The 23401-nt window shown below is 51.3% G+C and overlaps 1 protein-coding gene across 1 annotated transcript in view; it reads left to right on the top strand.

Moving 5' to 3' along the window:
• Window positions 1-23401, top strand: part of EXOC4 (exocyst complex component 4) — a 1933985-nt gene that overhangs the window by 1744760 nt on the left and 165824 nt on the right. The window contains exon 15 of the mRNA XM_085653593.1: window positions 11327-11471. Coding sequence (XP_085509719.1) covers window positions 11327-11471 — 145 coding nt within the window. The remainder of the gene's footprint in view (window positions 1-11326; window positions 11472-23401) is intronic.

Consider the following 23401-nt stretch of genomic DNA (forward strand, 5'->3'; position numbering starts at 1 on the left):
CAAATGCACCTGAACAATGCATTCCTTTACCATGCATGCCTTTACCAGTCAATTTTGTGGTAAAGGCATGACTGGTAAAGGAATGTGTGATAAAGATCACACCTCCGGATACTCCACTCCAGTCTACTCTACTCCACTCCATTCTACTCTACTGTAGTCCACCTAGTTTACCCCATTCCAATCTGCCCCACTTCATCCCACGGTAACCTACCCCACTCCCCCTTGATCTACCCCACTTCACTCTACTCCACTCCAATGTACCCCACTTCACTTTACCACAATCTACCCTGATCTACCCCACTCTAGTCTACCCCAATCCATTCCAATCTACAGCACTTTACTCCAGTCTGCCCCAGCCTACTCCATTCTACCTCACCCAACTCCACTCCAATCTGCCCCACTCCACTCCAGTCTACTCCACTCCACCACAGTTTATCCCAATCCACCCACCCCAATCTACCACAATTCTGTCTACCCCACTTCAATCCAGGCCAGTCCGGTCCACTCCACTTCATTCTACCCCACTTCAATCTACTGTACTCCAATCTACCTCACTCTAAACTACAGTCTACTCCAGTCTACCTCACTCTATCCCAGTCTACCCCACTACAATCTACTACATTCTACCTCAAGCTACCTCACTCCACTCTTCCCCAATCTACCCCACTCCACTCTACTCCAGTCTACCCTAATCTACCCCACTTCAATCTCCTGCACTCAAATTTACCCTAATTTACCCCATCTCACTCCAGGCCATAAACTTTTAGCCATGCTGAACAGCAGTCACATTGGTGTACAACATGGCTAAAATAAATTGCCAATAGACAATGCTAGTTTGCCTTAGGAGCCCAGCATTGTTTGCTGTTGCTCTGCCACCAACTGCAAGGCCAAAGCTATGCCCGTACATGTCAATGCTACTATGCAGGAATTGTGCATGTGAAAGATGGCATGAACCTGGCCTCAGTTTCATCAAACGGATTTTTGGAGCCACAGGCAAGACATATTTTGGGGTCTCCTGTTTGTAATTCTACTGCCAATTTTCTGGAAACGAAAGCCCTCATTTATTTCATTTTTTTTTTATTTTTTTAAAACCTTTATTATTCGCAGTTGCATCATCTTACAATGTACATTCACCATCCAAGGTGTCGAATCAGTTAGACAATAAGCACACGTTTCCAGATGGTAGGACACGGCCATTCAGCCGGCAACCCGGAGGTCCGGCGGCGTTGTGCGAGTTGACTTTTTTACAGGAGTTAGGTGCGTACATTGTTAACAGGTAGGCCTATGGTGCTTTTCGGTGTTTTGTTGTGGTGTTCCTTATGCGCGTTGTCAGCAATAGAGGGTGGCGCTGTGTTCCAGCCCACACCGCGGCTATTTCGGTTGCCACCCAGGCCCTCAGCTTAAGTCGTACAGGACACCGTGGTTACCCCCAAGTGCAAAGGCCTCCGGGCAGCTTAGCGCCAGCGTCGTGCTCATAGTGTAGGCTGGAGCTCGACAAGGACGGTTCGGTATAGCTCACTGTGGCATATATGGCAACACATATATCCGGCGAGTCCAGCTTGCAGCTTCGCAGTTCAAGTCTATATGTGTGCTACGTGGCGTGCATCCGTCCCTCCAGCACTGTGCCCCTCAAGCCGCTAAGTGTCTGGGCACACCTGGTATGCAACACAGTGCGCTCTGGGCAAGATCTTTCTACACTTTCCAGGCGTATCCGTCCCTCGCAGGGAGTGTGCGCCATCGCTGTCTTATCATCGGTAAGCGGGGCGCGCTAGGTAGGGCAGCGTCTCGGGGGCGCCGGACGACGCAGCCTTCGCCTGTTATTTGCGGTTAGGTAGGGATCCGGTCAGGGAACTTTAACCAATAAACAAACTGTTCCCTGTGCATGTGCGGCGATAGGGGGAATCGAGGTTAGGGTCGTAAACTCAGGCGGGGTCGAGGGGAAGGGGGGAGGAGGGAGGAGGAGATCATTCTGCGTTGGAGCGGGAGGCGACATCAGCTGTCGAGAGGGGCACAGCGGGACCATGCGATATACGCGGGAAGCAGCAGGCCAGAGGGGGGGGGGGAAGGGGGCTGTCAGGAAAGCTGGGATCCCATAGCGCCGGTGCTCGCACCCATTTTCTCTATGTGTAGGGCGCTCCTCTGCCCCAGAGAGGGAGCGGCTGGGTAGAGTGGAGTGGTCATGCCTTCCCGTCCGGGCCCGCAGCCGGCCATCGTGCGCGTTGCTTCAGACTGCGGCGGCAGCAGTCACTGTGCTCACGCCATAGTTGCACAGCGAGCAATTCCCGGCAGCAGTCTCATGTAGGGTGGAAGTAGGGGGCACCGGGGGCAAGCAGAAGGGGGCGGGAGCTTACTCCGTCGCGGTCTTAGGCCTGTCGCTGCCCAACCAGCAAGGGAGCGGCAAGCTCCAGGGACTCAGGTTATCCCTCGGTCTTGGCAGGCCACCTGGAACGCTGTGAGGAGGTTATCCCAAAGCTGGGCGATGGGGAACTTCCGGAGCCCCGCAGTTTCCTCGCGAAGAAGGACCGCACTCTCCGCCCGCGCCCAATTAACGAAGGAGGCTTTCCAATGTCTGATGTGTGGGGGGGCTGCTGCCTTCCAGTGCTTAGTGAGCAAGCGTTTGGCCGTTATAAGACCCATGTCCCAAAAGCGTGCCTGCGCTTTGTTATCTTTTGTGCGCTTATACAACCCTAGTATGCATGCTTCCCATGTGGGCGGTAGTCGTCCGTCTGCGCCGCGCGCGAGCAGTGCCAGTACGTCGCCCCAGTATGTCTGTATATCAGGGCAGTGCCATAGCATGTGTAAGAGGTCCGCTCCCGGTAGCGAGCACCGCTGGCAAGCTGCATCTGTCCGCGAGAAGTATCTGTTAATCTTTTCGGGCGTGAGGTATGCGCGCTGTAGTATGTAGTATTGTATAATTTTAAAGCGGGGGTTGCGTGGGATGTTGGTCGGGCCGGCTAGTATCAGTGCCCATTCTTTGTCTGTCCAGTCTCCTCCCCTGTCTGTCGCCCAGCGCTCCCTCAGTGTTAATGTGGATGGTTGCGAGTGCGCCTGCAGTGCCTGTGCTAGCCAGTGTACGATGTGCGCACCATTACCCATAACGTGTAGGTATTGTATGAAGGTATGCGTCGGAGGTTCCACCGCCATGTCGCCCCAGGAAGTCGTGAGTGTGTGTAAGAGGGAGGCATGCAGGAGGAACTGCCCCGCCGGGAGAGCCGCGTCTTCAGCTAGGTTGACGAATGTGAGTAAGTCGCCATCCGCATACAGATCGCTCAGCGTATCCACTCCCGCTTGTTCTCAGCCAGCTAAGTGGACCTCTGTGAGCGGCCCCGTCGGGCCAGGCATGCCCAAGAGTGGCAAACTCGGGGCATATGGCGTAGTTGCGCGCGTAAGACGGAGGCACCGCAGGAAACATCTGCGCGCTACCACCAGGTAGATCTGTGAGTGGCAGGGCGTGCGGGTTATCGGGTGGAACAGCGTATTTATTTGCGTTCGTGTCCAAGCAGCCGCGTGCGAGGCGGTGTCCTCAAGTTGCTTGCCGCTCAGCCATCCCGCCACCCATTGCATCTGTGCCGCGAGGTAGTACAGTTCCATATTAGGGACCGCCAAGCCCCCCGAATCCGTGGGCATGTATAGTTTAGCCAGCGCCACTCGCGGTCTCCCCTTGTTCCAGATGAGGCTACGCAACAACACCTCTAGGTCGCGGAATAGCTTGGTGGGAACATACAGAGGCATGTTCGCAAAATAATAGAGTAGGCGAGGTAGCACTATCATTTTGGTCAGTGCCACGCGACTAGGCACGTTAAGGGGTAAGGTGTTCCAGAAGCCAACTTGTGCTCGGACTGAAGCGATTGCGCGAAGGAGGTTCCCCTCCAGGACATCTGCTGGGGTTCTGTAGATCCTTATCCCCAAGTAGCGGAAGGTGGTGGGATGCCATTGCAGCCTGTCCCCTCTCAGCCGGATGTCGTATTCAGGCGTTTCTGGGCTAAAGGGATAGGCCCCCGATTTGGCCCAATTGACTCTAAGGCCCGATACCTCCTCGAAGGTGCGGAAGATGTCAGTGAGGGAGGCAGGGATGGCAGTCATGTCCCTGACGTACAGCAGCAAGTCATCCGCATACAGTGACACCGCATGCAGACCGTCCGCCAATGGAATTCCCCATTCCAGCCCGTGCGTCCTGAGAGTCGCGGCCAGGGGTTCCATGGTCAGAGAAAACAGCAATGGCGACAGTGGGCAGCCCTGGCGAGTGCCTCTGCGGACCCGGATGGCAGCTGAGAGGAGGCGGCCCGTACGGACTCGGACTGTCGGCCTGTCATAAAGCAGGTCAATCATAGCACTGTATCCCCCCCCCAGCTGATACTTCTCTGTGACCGCCCTCAGGTACGGCCACTCGACTGAGTCGAAGGCCTTCTCCAGGTCCAGTATCAGGCATCCCGCTCTTGGCCACTGCTGCGTGGCGTATTCCTGTACCCGAAAGAGGCGGCGGATGTTGTAGGAAGTGTAGCGGGTGGGGACAAATCCATTTTGGTCTCGGTGCACCAGAGCGGGCACATGAGGGGCCAGCCTCCTGGCTAATGCAGAGGCCAGGATTTTATAATCCGTGTTCAGCAGCGCCAATGGGCGGTAAGAGCCCACCCGTGTGCTATCCTTGCCAGGTTTAAGAATAGAGACCAGCGTGGCTTCATTTAACGTTGGGGGCAAAGCGGCATCTTCCGCTGCCGCGTGGTACATTCGCAGGAGTTCCGGGACGAGGATGTCCGAGCCGGCCTTGTAAAGCTCAGCCGGCAGCCCGTCCAGGCCCGGGGTTTTGCCATTTGACAGGTTAAAGATGGCTTCTCGGAGTTCGTCTGACTCCAGCGGGGCTCCCAACTCGTCCTGCTGCGCAATAGTCAGTTGCGGCATTTGCAGGGGGTAGAGATAGCCGGCTATGTCAGGATGAGGAACTGATAAGCGGGAGCGATACAATGCGTCATAGTGAGCAGTGAAGGCGTCATGTATGCCAAGTTGCGTGTATACTAGTTCCCCCCCCCCCCCCCCCCCCCCTCCGTCCGTATGGCCGCCACCGGGGTCGAGCGGGCGTCTTGAGAGATCAGCCCCGCTAAAAGTTTGCCTGGTCTGTCGCCAAGGTGAGGTGTTCTCGCCGAGTGCGCGGCATAGTTGACATTGCGGAGTCGCTCCAAGAGGCGCGCATGCTCCGTGTGGGCCTCGTGTAGCGGGTCCCCGTCTCCATCTATAGCCCCCTCCTCCTGTGCAAGTAAGTCCGATTCCAGCCTAGTTAAGTCCCTCTCCAGTTGATGCCTCACGTGTCCTTGTGCATGCAGGCAGTGGCCCCGGAGCACCACCTTAAAGGCGTCCCACTCCACCTGTGGAGTGGATGCCTTACCGGCATTGTCCTCAAAATATTGCGCAGCGCGCGCAAGCAAGGCATCACGGAAAGCCGCGTCCAGTAACAGCGCAGGTTGTAGGCGCCATGTGGGTACGGGAGGGTGCGGGCGGACCCAGGCCATGGACATGAAGTGTGGGTTGTGATCTGAGTGCGTGCGGCCCATGTATTGTGTGTCTGTCACGTGGGGTAGTATGTCAGTTGATGCCATGAACCGGTCCAGGCGGACATGTAAGTCGTGAGCGCCAGAGTAGTAGGAATACGTCCGCGTCCCCGGGTTGCGCAGCCGCCATACATCATGTAGGTCCCATTGTGCGGCCCACTCCAATAGTGCTTTCGTTGCTCCTCTTGTAGAGGCGTTAGCCGGGGGTGGGAAGGAGCGATCCAGTGTTATATCTAGAGTGCAGTTATAGTCGCCCCCTATTATCCACGGGGTTGCATGCCAAGGTGCCATGGCCGCTGAGAGCCGCGCCAGGAAACCGCCCTGATCGACATTGGGGGAATAGAGGGACACCAGTGTAATAAGCTGGCCATCTAGCCTGCCCTGCGCAGCTGTATATCTGCCCTACCGGTCTACTACAGTTTCTGTGGTTTCCCAAGGAGTCCCAGGGCGGACCCATATCAGTGTTCCGCGAGCGTATGAGGAATATTCCGTAGCATACAGTTGCCCTCGCCATCTACGGCGCAGTGCCCGCACCTCAGCTCCATTCAAATGGGTTTCTTGGAGCAGCGCTATGTTGATTTTATGCCGCTTTAAAAACAAAAGCCCTCATGATGCCAAATAAACTTTCAGAAATGGGGTTCAGACAAACACTGTTGAAAAATATCTTTCAGCCCCCCGCCCCAACAAAATCCTTAAGATGCCTATGGGCAAAAAGAGAGAGCGAGACTCAGATGAAGGGGTAGGCAGAGCGGAAAGAGACTAAGGGATGGAAATAGACAAAGATGAGCTACATAGACAGAAAGTTTACTTTCCCAGGGGACCATTGGATGGTGGGGACCCTAGGAAATTGCCCACTGTGCCCGTGGTGTAAAACGTCTCTGCCGGGCCTAGCTTAATACGTGGTGCTGGGGCAGTACACTTGTTGAAACTAGGCATTAATGAGCTTGGTGATAAGCATGTAAGGGCTGGCTTGACCCACTGCAGGTTCCATTAGATTGGAACTTGTTTTTATTGAACAGATTGTCCTTGGCATTCTTCTGAACCATCTGAAGCGTTTGGAAATTTGCAAGACATGGAATAGAATTTAGGCCTCGAATGTCAGTTCTGTTTCAGGCGAAGAACTTCGGGTCCTTGCACAGTTTTTATCCAGGAAACCATGAAAACGTTATGCAAATTTGTGGGCGAAGGATCCAGTTATATGATGCTACTATTGCAGTTAGCACTGTGCTCACATCAGAATAGGAATTAATTTGAGACGGGGTGACCTTTACCAACTTCATAAACACACAGTTTGTTTTTAATGCAGTTTTCAATGAAATACTGCTTAACCCATGGCAGCTGTGGTATGAACAACAGGCAGTTCCCTAGAGAAGTGCTTGTTAGGTTCAACCTGAACCAACAATTGGAAAGTCAAGAAAACAACCAAATTAAAATCCCGAATCAATTTAGAAAAATAATTAAAAATGTAGTAAGTGGAAAATCACAAAACAATCAAAATCGGATAAAGAGAACTGGAGATATGAATTTAAAATGTTTAAGGCAAAAGGTGCATTGAATTAGTAAAGCATTAAACAAAAACATCAGTTCGTAGTTAACTAGGCCGTAGGTGTGATTTCGGGTTGATTGTGATGGAACAAAGATCAGGTAAGCCAAACCGGTCACACGAGTCAAACTTTTTACCTTAGGACCTAGTCTACTTTTTGGAGCTCAAAGTCTTACAGCAGAGCAAGGACCAAAGATGAAGCTGGTGCAGGTCCCATGAAGGTGGATATGTTGTTGTTCAACTTCGCTGAAGCAGTTAATTTTAGAGCCAAAATCTCTGTGCAAGACAAAGCTGGATTTCATAGCTGGCAAAGAGGCTTCGCTGCTGAGATAGGTTTGCTTTGCTGGCCTGGTCCAAGGTTAGGAATTTGTTGCTTTCATGGTTCTCCTATTTTACCAGCGAGAAAAGGCTGGAAGCAGTAGCCTGGAAGGGCGCCACAAGGTCCAGCTGACCAGGTGTCAGTGCAGCAAAAAGCTCAGAGCTAAACAGACCTGCTTGCCTCAAGTGTGCCATCCCTGAAAAGCCTCCTTCACCCAGTGCTCTAGAGAGGTGAAAAATGACTACATCCTGCTGTTCTCCCACTTCTGGGAAAGATCCTCCTGGTAACAGCTGCTGCCCTCGGGTCCCGCGAGCAGGCTTCTTGGTACCAGGACTCTGTCTAGAAAGGGGTCATGCAGAGTCTAGCCCACAGTGGTCAACTGTTCCTTCTTTGAGTCGGGAGTCCTTCTGATTTTTGTGTCACTGGAACATGCAAACAGGCAGCCAAATACTTGACCATTGGAGAGGAGTTCTAGCCCTGGGGTGCCAGCAGGTGTCAGCTGTTCTTGAGTCCTCTACTTCCAGCAGTCACATAGAGTCGTCATCTTTAAAGATGTTTTCTTCCCGTGTCAAGGAGTTTTCTGAGGAGGTGGTGGTGGAGTGCCAGTTTTATCCTGTACCCTAGCCAGCAAGTTGCAGCATTTTCTGCACCCAGTCCTGACTACTCTTGCACTGTTTTCACCTCAAACCCAGATCAGTTGACTGGGTGTGAGTGTTTGATTGGTTCTGATGCTCCGTCCATCACCACCTCCTTTTGTACCGCTTTGTTCGCCATAAGTTGGCAGGGTATGCTCAGACGTGAGTCCCTTGCTCACTTTGCCACTGGATTCAAGCGAGCCTGGCTGAAGACGGCTGAAATGCCAGAAACCAGTCCTAGGAAGCTTGTTTCCGGTCCAGGGAAGGCATGGCTTGGCTGTTCGGGCTGGACTGTTCCCATGAGGCACAGGGTCAGACTGATTTGCACATGGCCATGTCTGAACTGGGGTGGCAGAGTGGGCTAAAGAACGGTGATGGATCAAACCCAGATCTGTTGACTGGGTGTGAGTGTTTGATTGGTTCTGATGCTCCGTCCATCACCACCTCCTTTTGTACCGCTTTGTTCGCCATAAGTTGGCAGGGTATGCTCAGACGTGAGTCCCTTGCTCACTTTGCCACTGGATTCAAGCAAGCCTGGCTGAAGACGGCTGAAATGCCAGAAACCAGTCCTAGGAAGCTTGTTTCCGGTCCAGGGAAGACATGGCTTGGCAGTTCGGGCTGGACTGTTCCCATGAGGCACAGGGTCAGACTGATTTGCATATGGCCATGTCTGAACTGGGGTGGCAGAGTGGGCTAAAGAACGGTGATGGATTAAACCCAGATCAGTTGACTGGGGGTGAGTGCTTGCAATGTTCAACACTCCGTCCATCATTTCCTTTGGTTTTGCTTTGTTCGCCATAAGTTGGCAGGGTATGCTCAGACGTGAGTCCCTTGCTCACTTTGCCACTGGATTCAAGCAAGCCTGGCTGAAGACGGCTGAAATACCAGAAACCGGTCCTAGGAAGCTTGTTTCCGGTCCAGGGAAGACATGGCTTGGCAGTTCGGGCTGGACTGTTCCCATGAGGCACAGGGTCAGACTGATTTGCATATGGCCATGTCTGAACTGGGGTGGCAGAGTGGGCTAAAGAACGGTGATGGATTAAACCCAGATCAGTTGACTGGGGGTGAGTGCTTGCAATGTTCAACACTCCGTCCATCATTTCCTTTGGTTTTGCTTTGTTCGCCATAAGTTGGCAGGGTATGCTCAGACGTGAGTCCCTTGCTCACTTTGCCACTGGATTCAAGCAAGCCTGGCTGAAGACGGCTGAAATGCCAGAAACCGGTCCTAGGAAGCTTGTTTCCGGTCCAGGGAAGACATGGCTTGGCAGTTCGGGCTGGACTGTTCCCATGAGGCACAGGGTCAGACTGATTTGCATATGGCCATGTCTGAACTGGGGCGGCAGAGTGGGCTAAAGAACGGTGATGGATTAAACCCAGATCAGTTGACTGGGGGTGAGTGCTTGCAATGTTCAACACTCCGTCCATCATTTCCTTTGGTTTTACTTCACATATTCCCAGAAGCCCTAAAATAAAAATGTTGCCATGCTCAACCCGGAGGAGCTCTAGTCCTGTTCTAGCTACTTTGATGAGGCCATACTGGTTCTCTAGCTGTAGGGGGCTGGAGTCATAGAATCTAGGAGTGCATGGGAGCAGTTTCTGCCAGCCCCATTTAGCATTACTAAGTCAAAAAAAAGACGTTTTAAGGTGTTCCTTTGTTCTGCCACTTGCTCCAGTCCCCCTCCCAGGTGGGTAACTCCTTTTATTTGCCAGTGGTGACAACACCACTGCCGTCCTTGGCCCAGAAACCAACCCATTGTCCTATGAGAGCAGGGTCATTAACACTCCGCTAGGAATGTGTACTGAACCTCTAGAATAGAGTTGAATGGCAGACTGGTTCTAAAGCAGTTTTTTCTCATGCATCGCAAAGTCCACTTCCCTAAAGTTACTTTTCCATTAATGTTACCAAATATTTGCTTTTTACAAGTGAATTGATTTTTTAAACTAAGTGAAAATAACTTGGAACCATTTATCTGGCGTTTTACCAGTTGGAGGTATAACATTTTGATTTTATTTATTTATAGGTCTGTCCCTGGAAATGGCAGCTTAGCCTACACAGTGAAAACAGCTTTTAGGCAATTGTTTTTCTATTCCCAATATCTAGAATGCCACATTTTTATAAATAAGGCACCCAGCCCTGTGGGCTTACAAGGCACACGCTAGAGGTGACTTACCTTTTTCCTGCATGGCAAACCCCTTTACCCGTCATGTGCCACTACAGCTCCCCCAGAGGATACAGGTGCTCCCTGGGAAAATATATTTTTTGATGTGTGGGGGTGGTGTAAATGCATGCTACAGCCAGCACATGACTGTTAACTTCCACACCACTGGTGCAATTTCTGCAGCATTTATAACGGCCTCACTTTTGTATTAAATAAACCAATTGGGTAAAATCAATTGTACCATACCATTTTAGGGGTACAGCAAATACACTGTAGCACAGGATGCAGTTTCATAGCCACAGAGTCCCAATACCAGGGAAAATAGGGTCCAGAAAAAGTTGGTAATATCCGGGTGAATACACAGAAAAAGTGATTTTGCTACAGCGATTGAAGTTTTGTATTTATTGTAAGGAGCAGTTTTAACACATCTCACTTTTGACATGTTTTGCAGAAAGTGCATCATAATGGGGACGTTTTTAAAGTATTAAAAGGACTCTGTAAAAAGTGTGAATTTCTACTTTCTACAATATGCGGTTAGGCAGCTGGGAGAGGAGCTCCACAAGTGCCTTTAATGAGACAGTTCATTAGCTGGTGTACCCACCATATGCTGCAAATTAGATAATATTAGCACTAGCTAGGGACTCCGGTTTGGTGCTTTACTTCCACCGTAGACCTATTCTCCTAAAATAATGAGTGTCTTAAATTGAATTAGAAGTTTGAAAATGTGGCTATTTTAAACCTTTTCAATAACAGCTTTATTATTTGTTAAAACACAAAAAGTTCTGTCTCCTGCACAAGTGCTTCTAAAGGCTTCCACTGCAGGGTAACAACACTGGCTATTTGTTGCATTTTAAGCCTTCTGATTGGCTGTACCAATGCAAACCTCACATTCCTTGTAATCGAATCTGAGAATGCCAAGAAATGTCAAAATAACATCACAACTTTGTACCGCTGATTAATCATCTCTGAATCTGTATATCTCAGAAGGCTATGTGAATTAATGGTAGGTTACACAGGAATTCCTACAGAAACAATTATAATTTGTGCAGAAATATTATTTGGTTGGCTTACTTTCTGTGACGTCATTATGCACCCATTCATCAGTCTCCGTTTCTTCTGTTTTGCAGCGGCTCTTTCCCCAGGCTCCGACAGCCATTCAAGCATGGAGCTTCCACCAGTGTCGGAGCAGATCATGCAGACCCTCGTCGAGCTGGCCAGGTCCTTTCAAGAGATGGCGGACCGCTGCCTACTGGTGCTGCACTTAGAAGTCAGGTACTGTCGACGAACAAGTGGCGATCACCTGAAATTTCTAAGATGTTGATGTTAGTCGAACTGATGCAGTTGGGCAACAGGGGAGGAAAGAGCGAGTGTACAACTGAGGCTTCTCAACGGGGGCGTTTAGGTGCTTCTCACCTGGGTGGTGACTGAAAGGGCATACATTGGAGGCAAAGTCAGTGGTGTTTTAGTCTCTACTTACATGTGTCTCCGCCCCTGCTGGCATTTCAGATGCAAATGCCTCAATATTCATATTCCCATGTTTTCCTTACCAGCCAGTTCTCCTTTGGGGAGGTACAAGTTGGCTGTGCACCAAACCAACAGAATTGCCTGAAGAATAAAGAGTTAGAATCAAGCTCGTAAGTGGTAGGTGGGGGTGAGACCCACAGGTGTATCTTGATCTGTAAATTTGAGTGGCATGAACCTCAGATTTCTCAACAAACACCATGGTGTACCTGTAAAGCATTATGCAGTGAGCGGTGGGGCAAGGGAGATGATGGAGGTTTTAGTGATTGGGTAATTGATATCCGAGTGGGAAAAAGTTATATTTAGAAAAATAAACAACCTTTCAGAAAGAATTCTGATCTAGACGACTAATCTGCTCTCTGTGCAGTGGGGAAAAGAGCACGAGAAAATAGAAGATCTGCCACTGAAACTTTGGCTGTAATTTTAAAGTTGGCCGAGGGCGGTGGTGGCTTCAGTTGACCAAGGTAACTCCTTCTCCCTCCCTGCCACCAAATTCAAGGCATAAACAGGGACAACACCTATTAGGTGGTGGTATCTCTGCTGCTGCCAGGAGTCCTCCATACCCCTGCCTTATACGAAATGGCAGTATCAGCCATCTGAATTTTACTTGGCCTATTGGGGCAAATGGATGATGATGTGGCTCCCTAACTCCGCTCTAGTGGTAGGCACCTGTCTCCCTCTTGCCTGAGTTCCGGGAATCCACATTCCCATCTCTAGCATGAGCAGTGGGAAAATAACTGGGATTCCCTGAGCTGTTTGGAAAGAGCTATAGTTTCCCGTACCCCTGCACACAAAGGTACCTTAATAATCTCAGGTAGTACCTTCCCTCGGGTCTGCAAACATCCCCATAACCAAAGAGCCATCCGTATGACTTCCCTTGATGATACAGTGCATGCATAGTACTGGTTCAGAGATTCCCCTTTTATCATGGAGAGCTGCTTGCATTCCCATGGAAGGTAAGCTTTGGGCTTCTCAAAGAGCCTTGCAGCCATAGGCCCTGTGGGACCTCGGCATCACCTCCCCATGACCCCAGGATTCTCCCTTCACTGCCTTGTCATACAAGGGATACATGAGGTCTCGCCAAGTGCTGTATCTACAAGGCAGCCTTTCAGGGCTACCTGATGGAACACGTGCAGGAGCACCAGATGATGTTTGCACTGCCATACATATGTCTATCATGCCCCCTGCCATTCTGCTGTCATGTCCTGGCCACCCAGGTATTTGAGGGCAGTTACTGCCAGTAGTTGCGGTATGGGAATGGAGGGTTTAGGTCTGGGTGGAGGTGCTGTCTCTGTGCAAATGGAAATTGAGGCCTTCTTCACCTGCAAGTGGCAGGTCCCAATCCCAACGAGATAGTTCAGGAGTTAGTCAGCTGGTCCTTTTACACAGTACATTTTTCTGTTGACATCAGCGTCTACCAATTAAGATGGTACACATATTAGTAAATTGTATATGTGTTGGCCAGTTAAAACCTGATTACAAAAAAGGTGATGATAGAATATGATGAGGAGGTAGGGTCCACATTATGCGCCATATTCACAACGGTTTTGCTGTGATTTCCACTTGTAAAACTCCTGGCTTACTCCTAAAACTGAACAGTAAACCATTTGAACCATAAGAGTAAGTCACACGCACTCTTTGCAAAATCTTTCTTGTACACTACCAAAATATCCGATCTACTGTGTGTTAATTACTCCCTTTATTTTCTCGTGTCTTTTGTGTGTGATTGTGTGTGAGAGATGATGCAAGATTGGTCTAAACATGTGAAAGATTTAGAGGAACAAGCTTCTCTGATTTGCAGAAGGTTAAATCAGACACACCCATACCCAACTGAGCATCACTATACCCACGTACCAACTAGAGAATATATTAGGAGGGTGGTGTAACACCCCAAGGACCCCCACCCTTGAAACTATGCCCCTGGCAGCACCGGATAACACACGCTTCTTCTGAAGAGACCATTCCAGTGTTTTAGTGTATTTATTTAGCAATGAAAAATCTGGACTGGATGAGCTACTTACGCATGGAATTTGAAATCTTAAGAGCTATGCACAGGGCTTTAAATGGACCGGTACTGTAGGGTACTGAGTACCAGCACTTTCTTATTTGACGCTTCTCAAGATTGACGTAATACTTTTAATTGGAGAGTGGCCCGGGGGCAACGACAACTGATGGCGAGCCCCCATGACAGGTGCGGGCCGGTTCGGACCGGTGCCTGGCGTCACCAACGGTGGCACCGCAATTTCGAATTTTCGCTTGCCGGACACCCATGATAAGTGATTGGCCGGTAGGCCAGTGGGGGGGCCCTGGGCGGTCACAGGGGCAGCCAGGCGAGGATAAAATGGGGAGTGCATTCCCACAGTTACCTTGTTTCCCTCTCCTGGCTGCCTCCGATGACATTGTTGCTGTGCCCGGGCCCTGGACCATGCCACGCTGCTGCCCTGAATGCGGCGGTGAGGCTGCCTTTTTTCGCTGCCCTGAGTGCGGCTGTGAAGCTGAGTTCTTTGTTTTCCCTTTTTGGGAATCAGGGCTGCTCGCCTCACTGAGGCTTAGAGTCTCTCTATTGGCCTGATGGGAGGAAGCCTCCGGGAGGCTCTGGTGGCGGCAGCCGTTGAGGAGCCATTTTCCCACTGTTGCTTAGAGGTCCCGCCAGTTGCAGCTGCTGGGGACCTCGTCTGGATGTGGCCGTTGCGGGAGCGGAGGTGAGGTTGGGAAGGTCCAAGAGTTGGGCGCCTGGCTTTCCTGCTGGCTTCTGCCGCAGCTTCCTCGGGGGCAGAACAATGTTTTTCTTGTTTGACCCATGCTTCCTTCGTCTGTGCTGCAAAAATCTTTTGAATGGCGGGTGCATTGAGTGTGCAGTGGGTGGTGCTGCTTTGCAGCTGTTGACATACCTGTGGGAAGCTTTGTGGTTGGCTTGGGGGTGGTGAGAGGTGTAGAGTCTGGTGGCCGGTGGCTTCTGGTGGTTGGAGTTGTATGTAGAGGCGGCTCGCGGGCACGCTGTGGCTAAATACGTAGGGTGGATGTGGCAGGACTGGTGAAAATTCGGCATTGGTCTATGCGTGTTTTGGGCATCTTTCATTTAGTGACTGAATGGCACCCGTGATCCCATGTGGAGGGAATCTGAGTCTCTGTATTCTAGGCAGTGCCAAGTATTGCCTTTGCATTTTTTCCTTCAGAGCGTGATGGCTGAGGAGCTCAGGATGGTCTGTGCTGGATGTTTGGTGAAGGTTTTTCACCCGTTCTTCCTTGTCACCTAGACCTAGAACCGATGTAAGGTTATTCTCGCACTCTTTCCTGCTTGCTGGTGACCCTGTGACCTGTTGGTCCGGGCGAAACTTTCCAAAAATGCTACAATGTTAAACTAACTTGAAATGAACCTTGCTTGGGTTGAGAATGGTAAAAGGTTTGAGAAATGAAATATGTTTGCAATGTGAACCACTGTCCAGGATGTTCATGTGACATATTGGCAACAATACATTTGGAGGATGAACATGCAGCTTTGGAGACTGGGTGCGCGGCAGAGGCGAGAGTCTTGGATTGACTTGCCTCTTTGCTGGAACCGACTCATTGGTGGAGATGTATTTTATGGATGTACTCGAGTGGTGAGTGGAGGTTCCATAGTAAGTTGTGGGGTCTCGTGGGGCTCATGGCCTTCGTGTCCTGTGCCAGCTTTGCATTGAAGGCTGTTCTGTTCAAATGGAATCCTGGGTTGCCATTGAACCTTGGGAGGCGCACTGTTGTGGGAGTTTATGATACAAGGTCATGTGGGGTTGTTTCATTCAGCCAGCCGGCTTCCTGCGCCGCGCATTCATCGCCTTTGAAAGTAATGATGCTGAGGGATGATCCTTCCCCGAGTGAGCTAAGAAACAAGAATGATAGCAAGGCTTAATTTGATTAATAATAATAATGAATATAAATTAGAGGACAAAGGGCAGGGAGCCATTCTACAAATAAAGGAGTACAACTTTGCTAACAAGTGCTATTAAATATCATGAAGAAGTAATTTGCGAGGTGGCTTTTTCCAAATGTGGGCACAGCATGGCGTGTGTTTTCAGGCATATGCCTTCCGCTACTGCTTGGTCTCTTCTCAGGCCCGGTATAGTTAAGTTTCAAATGTAGTGGTTAATTTGTAAACATTTAGGTGCCAGGGCTCTTATGGGAAGGCTACGGCAACATAAAAATATCTATTGTTGCTGCCAAGGACAGTGCCAACACAACTACTAACGTTGCACTTTTGCAGGTGTTGCAATTCATACTATTCCATGCCCCTAGTCTCTAAGAACGGCTTGTGTGGCAGTTATTAATCATTGTTAGTCTATTTTGAATTAATGACCAGCTGTTGTTTTGATCATCCCTATTACGCTCACCTGCTCTGCCATGGGGCAGGCGGTCATAAGTGAGGGTGCTGACAATTAAGTTCCGAAGCTGAGCACCGGAAACCACCAGCTCAAATTAACCCTTAGTTTGTGGGGTTGTCGTGGGGGTGTAGAGCAGCATTGGGACTCCCGCTGCAGCGATTGTCCCTAATCTCTCACGGTACTCCATTACATGGCCCCGCAGGATGTCGTCTGCGCCAGGGGTCCAAGGTTTGGCCCGGTTGCCCAGGCCCATCCCCATTGGGTGCCGGGGGGGGGGGTCCCTTTTTGGGTTGGTTCTGGCATGGTGGGGGTCCAGTTTTCATGCTGGCCCACGCTCTCTCTATCTTGAGGGGGCAGGTGAGTTTGCCTTGTGATATGCAACTTGCGTTTGGAATAGTCAATGTCATGGTGCCTGGGGGGTAGCCAGCCATGACTCCTTTTGAGGATCTGTTGCTAGGAAAGGACATGTATTAGTTCCCCTTAATCAATGTCTCTTGATGTACATATTGTAAATGCCATGTGAAAGTTTGGATAATCAAATAATTTTGTTGCTATAAAATGTTGTGTTTATGTTGATTGTAATAAATGCGGCCTGACAATTGTATATTCTGTAACACAGTGATGGTGTCTGCGTGTCTCTGTCTCCCTTAAAGGAATTCCCATTTGAGGGGAGGGATGATTTGGGTAGGTCTCGGGCCGGTCCCCCCACCTGTACCGGCACTTCTCAGAAACAAGCAGGTACTCTGGTGCAGGGGACCTGCACTTCTATTTTCCCATTTCAAGCACTGGCTGTACTTCATCTCTGGCCATGAAGGGTAAGTTGCTGTACATGTGATCATGTGCCCATATCCGTCAAATGGTAAGGACCTCCTTGCAGTATCAGAGTGATCGTGCATGTGTATCCTACTGACCAGGATGTTGGATACTTGATCAGAGATGAAAAGGTGAGCTTCAGTTACCTTCTTGACATTCACCAGCTTGGTCAGGTTGTAGATCTTAAATCATGACAGTTATAAATGATATAACACAAGTTTTAAACACATTCAATATGACTGTCCAGTCATGGCTATTACCTCAGAAGATATAACACTTACGTAGAATAACCTGGGATTGTTGTACAGTAAAAAGGATCAGTAGTAAAAGTTTCAAGTATCTAGCCCTGTCCTTTGAAGAGCTATTGTGGATAATAGTGTTCAGGATCAGGGTACTGTCAGTGAATTATTTTAGTAGACCATATGTTCTAGGGAAGTATGGTTCAATATAGGGCTTTACATGAGCAGGTACTGAGCAGTGGCGTAATGAAACTGGACCCCCCTCCCCGCCCCCATATACAAAGTTCACGGGGGCCTCCCTGGCCCACCATCTAGCACTTTTGCTGAGGGGGGGAGGGCCTGGAGCTCCCCGCCTCCTTTGCACACAGCGGGGGCTTGAGTCACGCGAGTGGTAGTGACAACTGGCACTCCTTTCATTTGAGAGGGAGAGTGCAATCGTCTTAGCAGGGCCGCAATACTTTTAGTAGGAGCGTACCGGCACTTTTCAGGAGCAAACATGTTCTCTGTGAGGACCAGCACGTTTACATTTGCATCTAAAGTGCTGGGCAGTATTATCCTATGAGAAATAAGTGGTGTGTATAGCAGCACAATGAATACGGCCAGAGCAGTCAGAGTGCCGTTTACAGTCACGTTAGAATGGAAAAGGAGGTACAAATGTCTGTGCACGTGCTCACACAATGAGCAATGCGCACTCTTTATTTAGTAAAGCACTTGACAACAAATAGCATGGATCAGTACGTTTTCTGGATTCACTTGACGTGGTGTTAATTCAAATCTCTCGAATTACGGCAAGTGATTTGACAGTTCCCATGAACCAATTAAAACATGCAATATGACCATTTCCTATTTCCACCGTGTGTGTCCAGGTTTAGGTTAAATGAGGCTTCCCTTCTTGTGTCAGCGCATCACCATTTTGGTGGCCCACACTTGGACAATCTACAGTGTGGTTTTATCCGTCTGTGGGCTCAAGGGGGCCTCTCAGACCCAACTTCAATTTCTGACTTCTATTTTTCAACTAATTACGTCTAAAGTTGCCACACTTTTTTTGTTGACGTCAGACTCCGAAAGTTTTATACTGATGTTTCTCAGGACAAAACATGTTCTAAAAGGGCCAATGGCAGCAGAGGCTCTCATTAGAAACGAACCAAGGTATATCAAGACGAAAACTCGAGACGCGTCTCCTGGGGGCACTGGCTTTCCTACTGAGTCCAACAGTTCATTTCAGACCTCCAATGGTGGCGCCCTCTCGTGTCCCAGCGTCCCTCTTGCTCTCCCCTGGGCCTTCTGGATCATCATGCTCGACAAGGCACTGTGATTATAGAAGTGTGTTATTTTATTCTAGTCCTGCCAAGTATCACGAATCGGGCGTTAGACTAACGCATTTCAGTGTGGTGATCCGCATCACCACACTGAAATGCGTTGTCACACATAATGCATAGTCTCAGCGGTCACAGAAGCACTACAAAATAGTGTGTCTGTGGCAGCTGGCAGCACGCGCCTGTGGCCTGCGCAGGCTGCTCCCACAGGCTGGGGGTGCTCCCAGCAGCTAGGCAGGCTCACAGTGCTGCTACAATGTATCTTTGAGATTCCCGCTGTGCCACAATACCATGTCTGAGTCAGACTGACTGACGTCATGGCCCGGCAGGGTAGTGCCCAAAAAGCTACTTCCGATATAGCCGTTGCCCAGTCAATTTACGTGTTACAACTTGGCCATGGTGCTGCAGGGGGAGCGTGGGGACGTAAGGGCATGTCCTGCTGCCAGGGCACGGGGAGTTTAATTTTGTGGGGAACTTAGAGGTAGAGGCTGGCTGGCAGCACTACTGATCGCACCTGCTGTCGGGCCGCCTGATGCTGTGGGGCTAAATTATCTATAGCCGCCCCCTGCCAACAAATAATTATTTCCGAGCCGGGGCCGGAGCCGGAGCCCGGGCCGGCCGAGGGAGAGTGCTGGAGCCTGTGACGGGAACGGGAGGTACAGACAGAATGAGGCTGCTTCTCTTCGCAGCTGTCCAGCTCTCTGCAGGACCAAGGGGCCCTTTTCCTGTCATAAAGTGGAGACAACAGCCTCAGAGAGAAGCTAAGAGCAGGACGAGCTGGGTGAGTCCGCCCCCTTCCCGTCTTCACTCAGAACTACCGGCAGCATGTGTGCTGACCTGATTATACCCCATAGTTGGTAGATATGATTATTTTGTTATGAAAATGCCTATTTGGTTAACATAACCCCCTCTCATTGCCGGCTCAGGCCTCCTTCTGCATTTTCAAGCACGCGCTACTGTGGAGCTTCTCCTATTAGAGGTCGGATTTAACAGTGTCTTGTTTCTCCGGTAGTCAAAAGGTCGTGCGCTGTGGATGGATGTTTTTGGAGGGGGCACACGTGGGCCTGGGAGTGTCACTACTTTATTACTGCCAGTCTCTGCCTGCAGAAATCGGATAATTAACACTAATTCATACTTCCCAGCGAGGAGAGATCACACTTCTGTGATTCTCTGTCCATTTTGACAAGAGTCAGACTGGGACAGACATTAATTAGGCCCAGGCACCAAAGTAAAAGTGCCCCACTAAGTGACCCTACCCACGCATCCAAATTGTACCAGGTTTTACTCATACACATCATACAAGTGTTTTGCAAGGAATAGAAACGTAATGAATTTGAGCATTGCTATGTTTGTTTTAATAACAGGCAAATCAACAGTGGCAAACCAGTACAGCTCACCACAAAACAGGCCACAAAGAGACAAAAAAAACAGTGACACACTGACCTGGCAGACCAGGCCTTCGACACTGCCTAATTGCCCCAGTAGGCCAGTCCGACCTTGGCTCAGACACATCTTTCAATTCCTGCATGCTTCTGCAGCCTGTGACCCTCCTTCCCAGCCAGGCCAAAGAACACACAGCTCAAGCAAAATAATCTCATGAAATTTTCGATTGATTAATACAATCTTAAATTTTGTCCTTTTTGGCGCAGTGGTGGATAGTGACCTCTGTATTCTACTCCTTCAATATCCCATCTGCGACTCAGAGCGCTAAAATATGCACATTGCAAGTCTGACGCCGGTAAAAATTGGAGCCTTGCAAGGTCTGAGACAGAGATGTGCATGGCTGAGAGAGGCAAGTGCAGAGGCCATTTTTGTGTCTTTATTACTTGATTTTGCATGTGAGAAAGTGTCACTCATAGTCGTTGTATGTCACTCACAATGTCCTATTACTTACCGGTAATCTTCATTACTCCTGGTCTCGTTGTACTCGTCCCATTCTTGAACAAAGTGGAGATGACCATCGTCGCAACAGAAAAAAAGAACAGGAGCATGCTGGGATAACCAACCCACTCCCTCCCACTGGGAGTACATAAGCGGTACCAGCCCAGCATGCAGCCTGAAAATACCAAGCCAACAACCGGAAGGCCGGCCGCCAGGGAGGGGCGTAAGGAATGGGACGAGGACAACGGGACCAGGAGTTATAATGATTACCGGTCAGTAATAGGACATTACCCCCAGGTCCCTCCTGTCCTCGTCCCATTCCTGAACAAAGTGGAGAATACCAAAGCAGACAACCCGGCCTTCCGGACTCCCACCAACGCCAGGGGCACCAGACCGAAAAAGGGCACCCCAAAGGAGCAAAAGGAGCCCACAAGAAAGGAGAAAAACGCAGGCAGGAGCACACAACCAACCACGCCCCCAACCAAGCGGACAGAGCGAGACCCCAAAACCAGCAGGGGACGACCAGCAAAAATGCACAAGAACCCCCCAGGCAAGTTAGATGGAGGCCCCACATGCAGAGCCAAGCCCCAAGGGAACAACCAGAGGGGCCAAAACAAAGCCCCAGCGCCCCGAACGACCAAAGGGAGCCCAGGAGAAGCGGAAGCGCCCCAATGGAGCAACTGAGCCAGGAAGGGCAACCAACCAGGGAGAAACCGCCAACGGCGAAGCCCACGGCCACAGGCACCACCAGGCAGCCACCCAACCAGGGACCAAACAGGCCAACCCAGGCCAACGGCCAAGAGCAGAGGAGAACAGGCCGCACAGGGCTGACACCCAACCACCCACAAAGCAGGGAAAGGGCACCTCAGACTGGGCAGGGCACAGGAGCCGAACACCCGAGGAACAAGGGGCCACCCAAGGCAGAGGCAAAGGAAGACCAACAACACCCAGACACCACAGGAGGCAAAGGGAGCGGCAGGCGCGAGATGCAATGCCCAAGCGCACCAAGCCACTAAGAGAAACACAAGAGGGGAGTAGGAAACCACAACCGGAAACCAAACCCCAGCAGGCAACACAACTCGGCAGCAGGCGAGATGCAAACCCAGCCAGACCCCACCAGGGGCACAACCAGCACCGCCCCGGAGCCAACAGCCCAACAATGCCAAGGGCCCATCGGGACAGAGAGGGCACAACAGCCCCCCCCCCCCCCCCACCACCTCCCAACACAGAAAACAAGGGGAGGACCCAGCGAACCCACGGAAGGGCAAGAAGAAACCAGACACCCCGAGCACGGGCCAAGCAAAAGCACCCAGAAGGATGCAAGAAGCGCCCAACAGCAAAAACCGCAGGCAGGCAACTAGACAGGCACGCACCAGATCCGAACCCACAAAAGGGCAGGAACCAATGGGCGGATGGGCAGCAGGCAGCCGAAGGAAGCCCAAGAATAACAAGGCACCAGGACCCGAATAAAGGCAATAAAGCCCGACAAGCAGCCAGGGACGACCAGAGCATGCCACAGCAGTAGGCAAACCCAGGAGGACCCCCAACCATGCACCAACCAGGTCCGGGCAGGGCGGCCGGAGGCCCAGAGGACAGAGCAAAGACGCCACAAGAAGAAGCCAGCAATCCCCGGGAGAGACCGCACCAAAGAGAGCCACGGCCCAGCAAGCAGACACCACACCAGGGCCAAACCAGGGCCGAGCCACAGAGCGGGCAGCAGGAGGAACAGAAGCCAAGGCCGCAGGCCAGCAAGCAAGCAAGAAACCGCCAGGGGGACAGGCCAACAGCATTCCCACAGAGACCGACCCCCAGCCCAGGCGCTAACCAGCAACAAGCGCCGAGCAAGCGAAAAGCCAGAAGGCCTGGGTACACACATGGAGGAAGCACCCCGAAGGACCCGACCCAGGCAGAACCTGCAAAAAAAGGCAGCAACACAGGGAAACCACGGCCCAAGACAGGACAGAGGACCCACAGTGAAGGCAGGGGAGCCGAAGTCGCAGGCTGCCGAAGACACCGAAGAACTGCGAGGACCCCGGGAGCAGGGGGCAGCGGAGGCAGAGAACCAGGCCGGAGAGAACAAGGGCCCCGGACCTAGACAGCACTTGGACCCACGCCTCATGCAGCCAGCAAAGCACAGAGGGCCAGTATGCAGGAACTGGAGCCAGCAAAGAGAAGCCCCAACAGGAATCCACCAGCACCGGTAGAGACCTGAGGACGAAAGGATCCAACAGCACCGTAAGAAAGCTAGGAACCCACAGGGCAAGGCCGCAGGGAGACCAGACGTGTCCAGCGCAATTTTTGTAGAGCGCATGCATTGCATGTATGAGGCCCTGGGTTCCAACCCCGGCACCCCCTGGAGGCTCGGCCGCTTAACTTGGCATCCTCCAGAAGGCCATCCTGCCATCATTTCAATCATCTGAAGAGGGCATGTGGAAGACACACCACTCCAGGGCCGCAAGCGAACCCCACGCAAAGCGCCATAACATCAGTGAGAAAAAAACTGAACCGCTACGCGGTACTCACCAAGGGGGCAGGAAGAGCGCACCACAAGCCCACTGCCCCCCAACAGCCAGCCCAGGCGCCTACCAGGAAACCAGCGCCGGGTGGAGAAACCCGGCGAAAACAGCCTCCGAGGCCACATCAAGGCCCGCCCCTGCCCCGACCCAATCGAACAGCAGGGGCGCCAGGAAGAAGAGGAGGCCGGCAGGACACCAAACGCCAGGCAGGGAGCCCAGGAGCATCGCCCAGCAGAGCCCCAGGATCCGCCAAACAGCTGCAGCAGTGCGCCCCCCAGACCGCCCAAGCCACAGGGAGACACGCACTGCAACCCAGAAGAGACCAGGAGGAACGGCGCCCCAGCCGCAAAGGGCCGGTCGGCAATCAACGCGGCTCCTGGCAAGCCCAGCAGGCCAGGTGAACGCGGAAAGAGGACGGCGAGGACAGCCCAGCAGCCCCGAAGAGACGTACAGCGAAAAACTCAGCAGGTAAGTCCAAACAGGTCCCATCCTGTCGGAAGACAGAAAAGAATAACAGGCTGCATGCTGGGCTGGTACCGCTTATGTACTCCCAGTGGG

This window comes from Triturus cristatus, chromosome 4_1, assembly GCF_964204655.1.
Source record: "Triturus cristatus chromosome 4_1, aTriCri1.1, whole genome shotgun sequence".
NCBI lineage: Eukaryota > Metazoa > Chordata > Amphibia > Caudata > Salamandridae > Triturus > Triturus cristatus.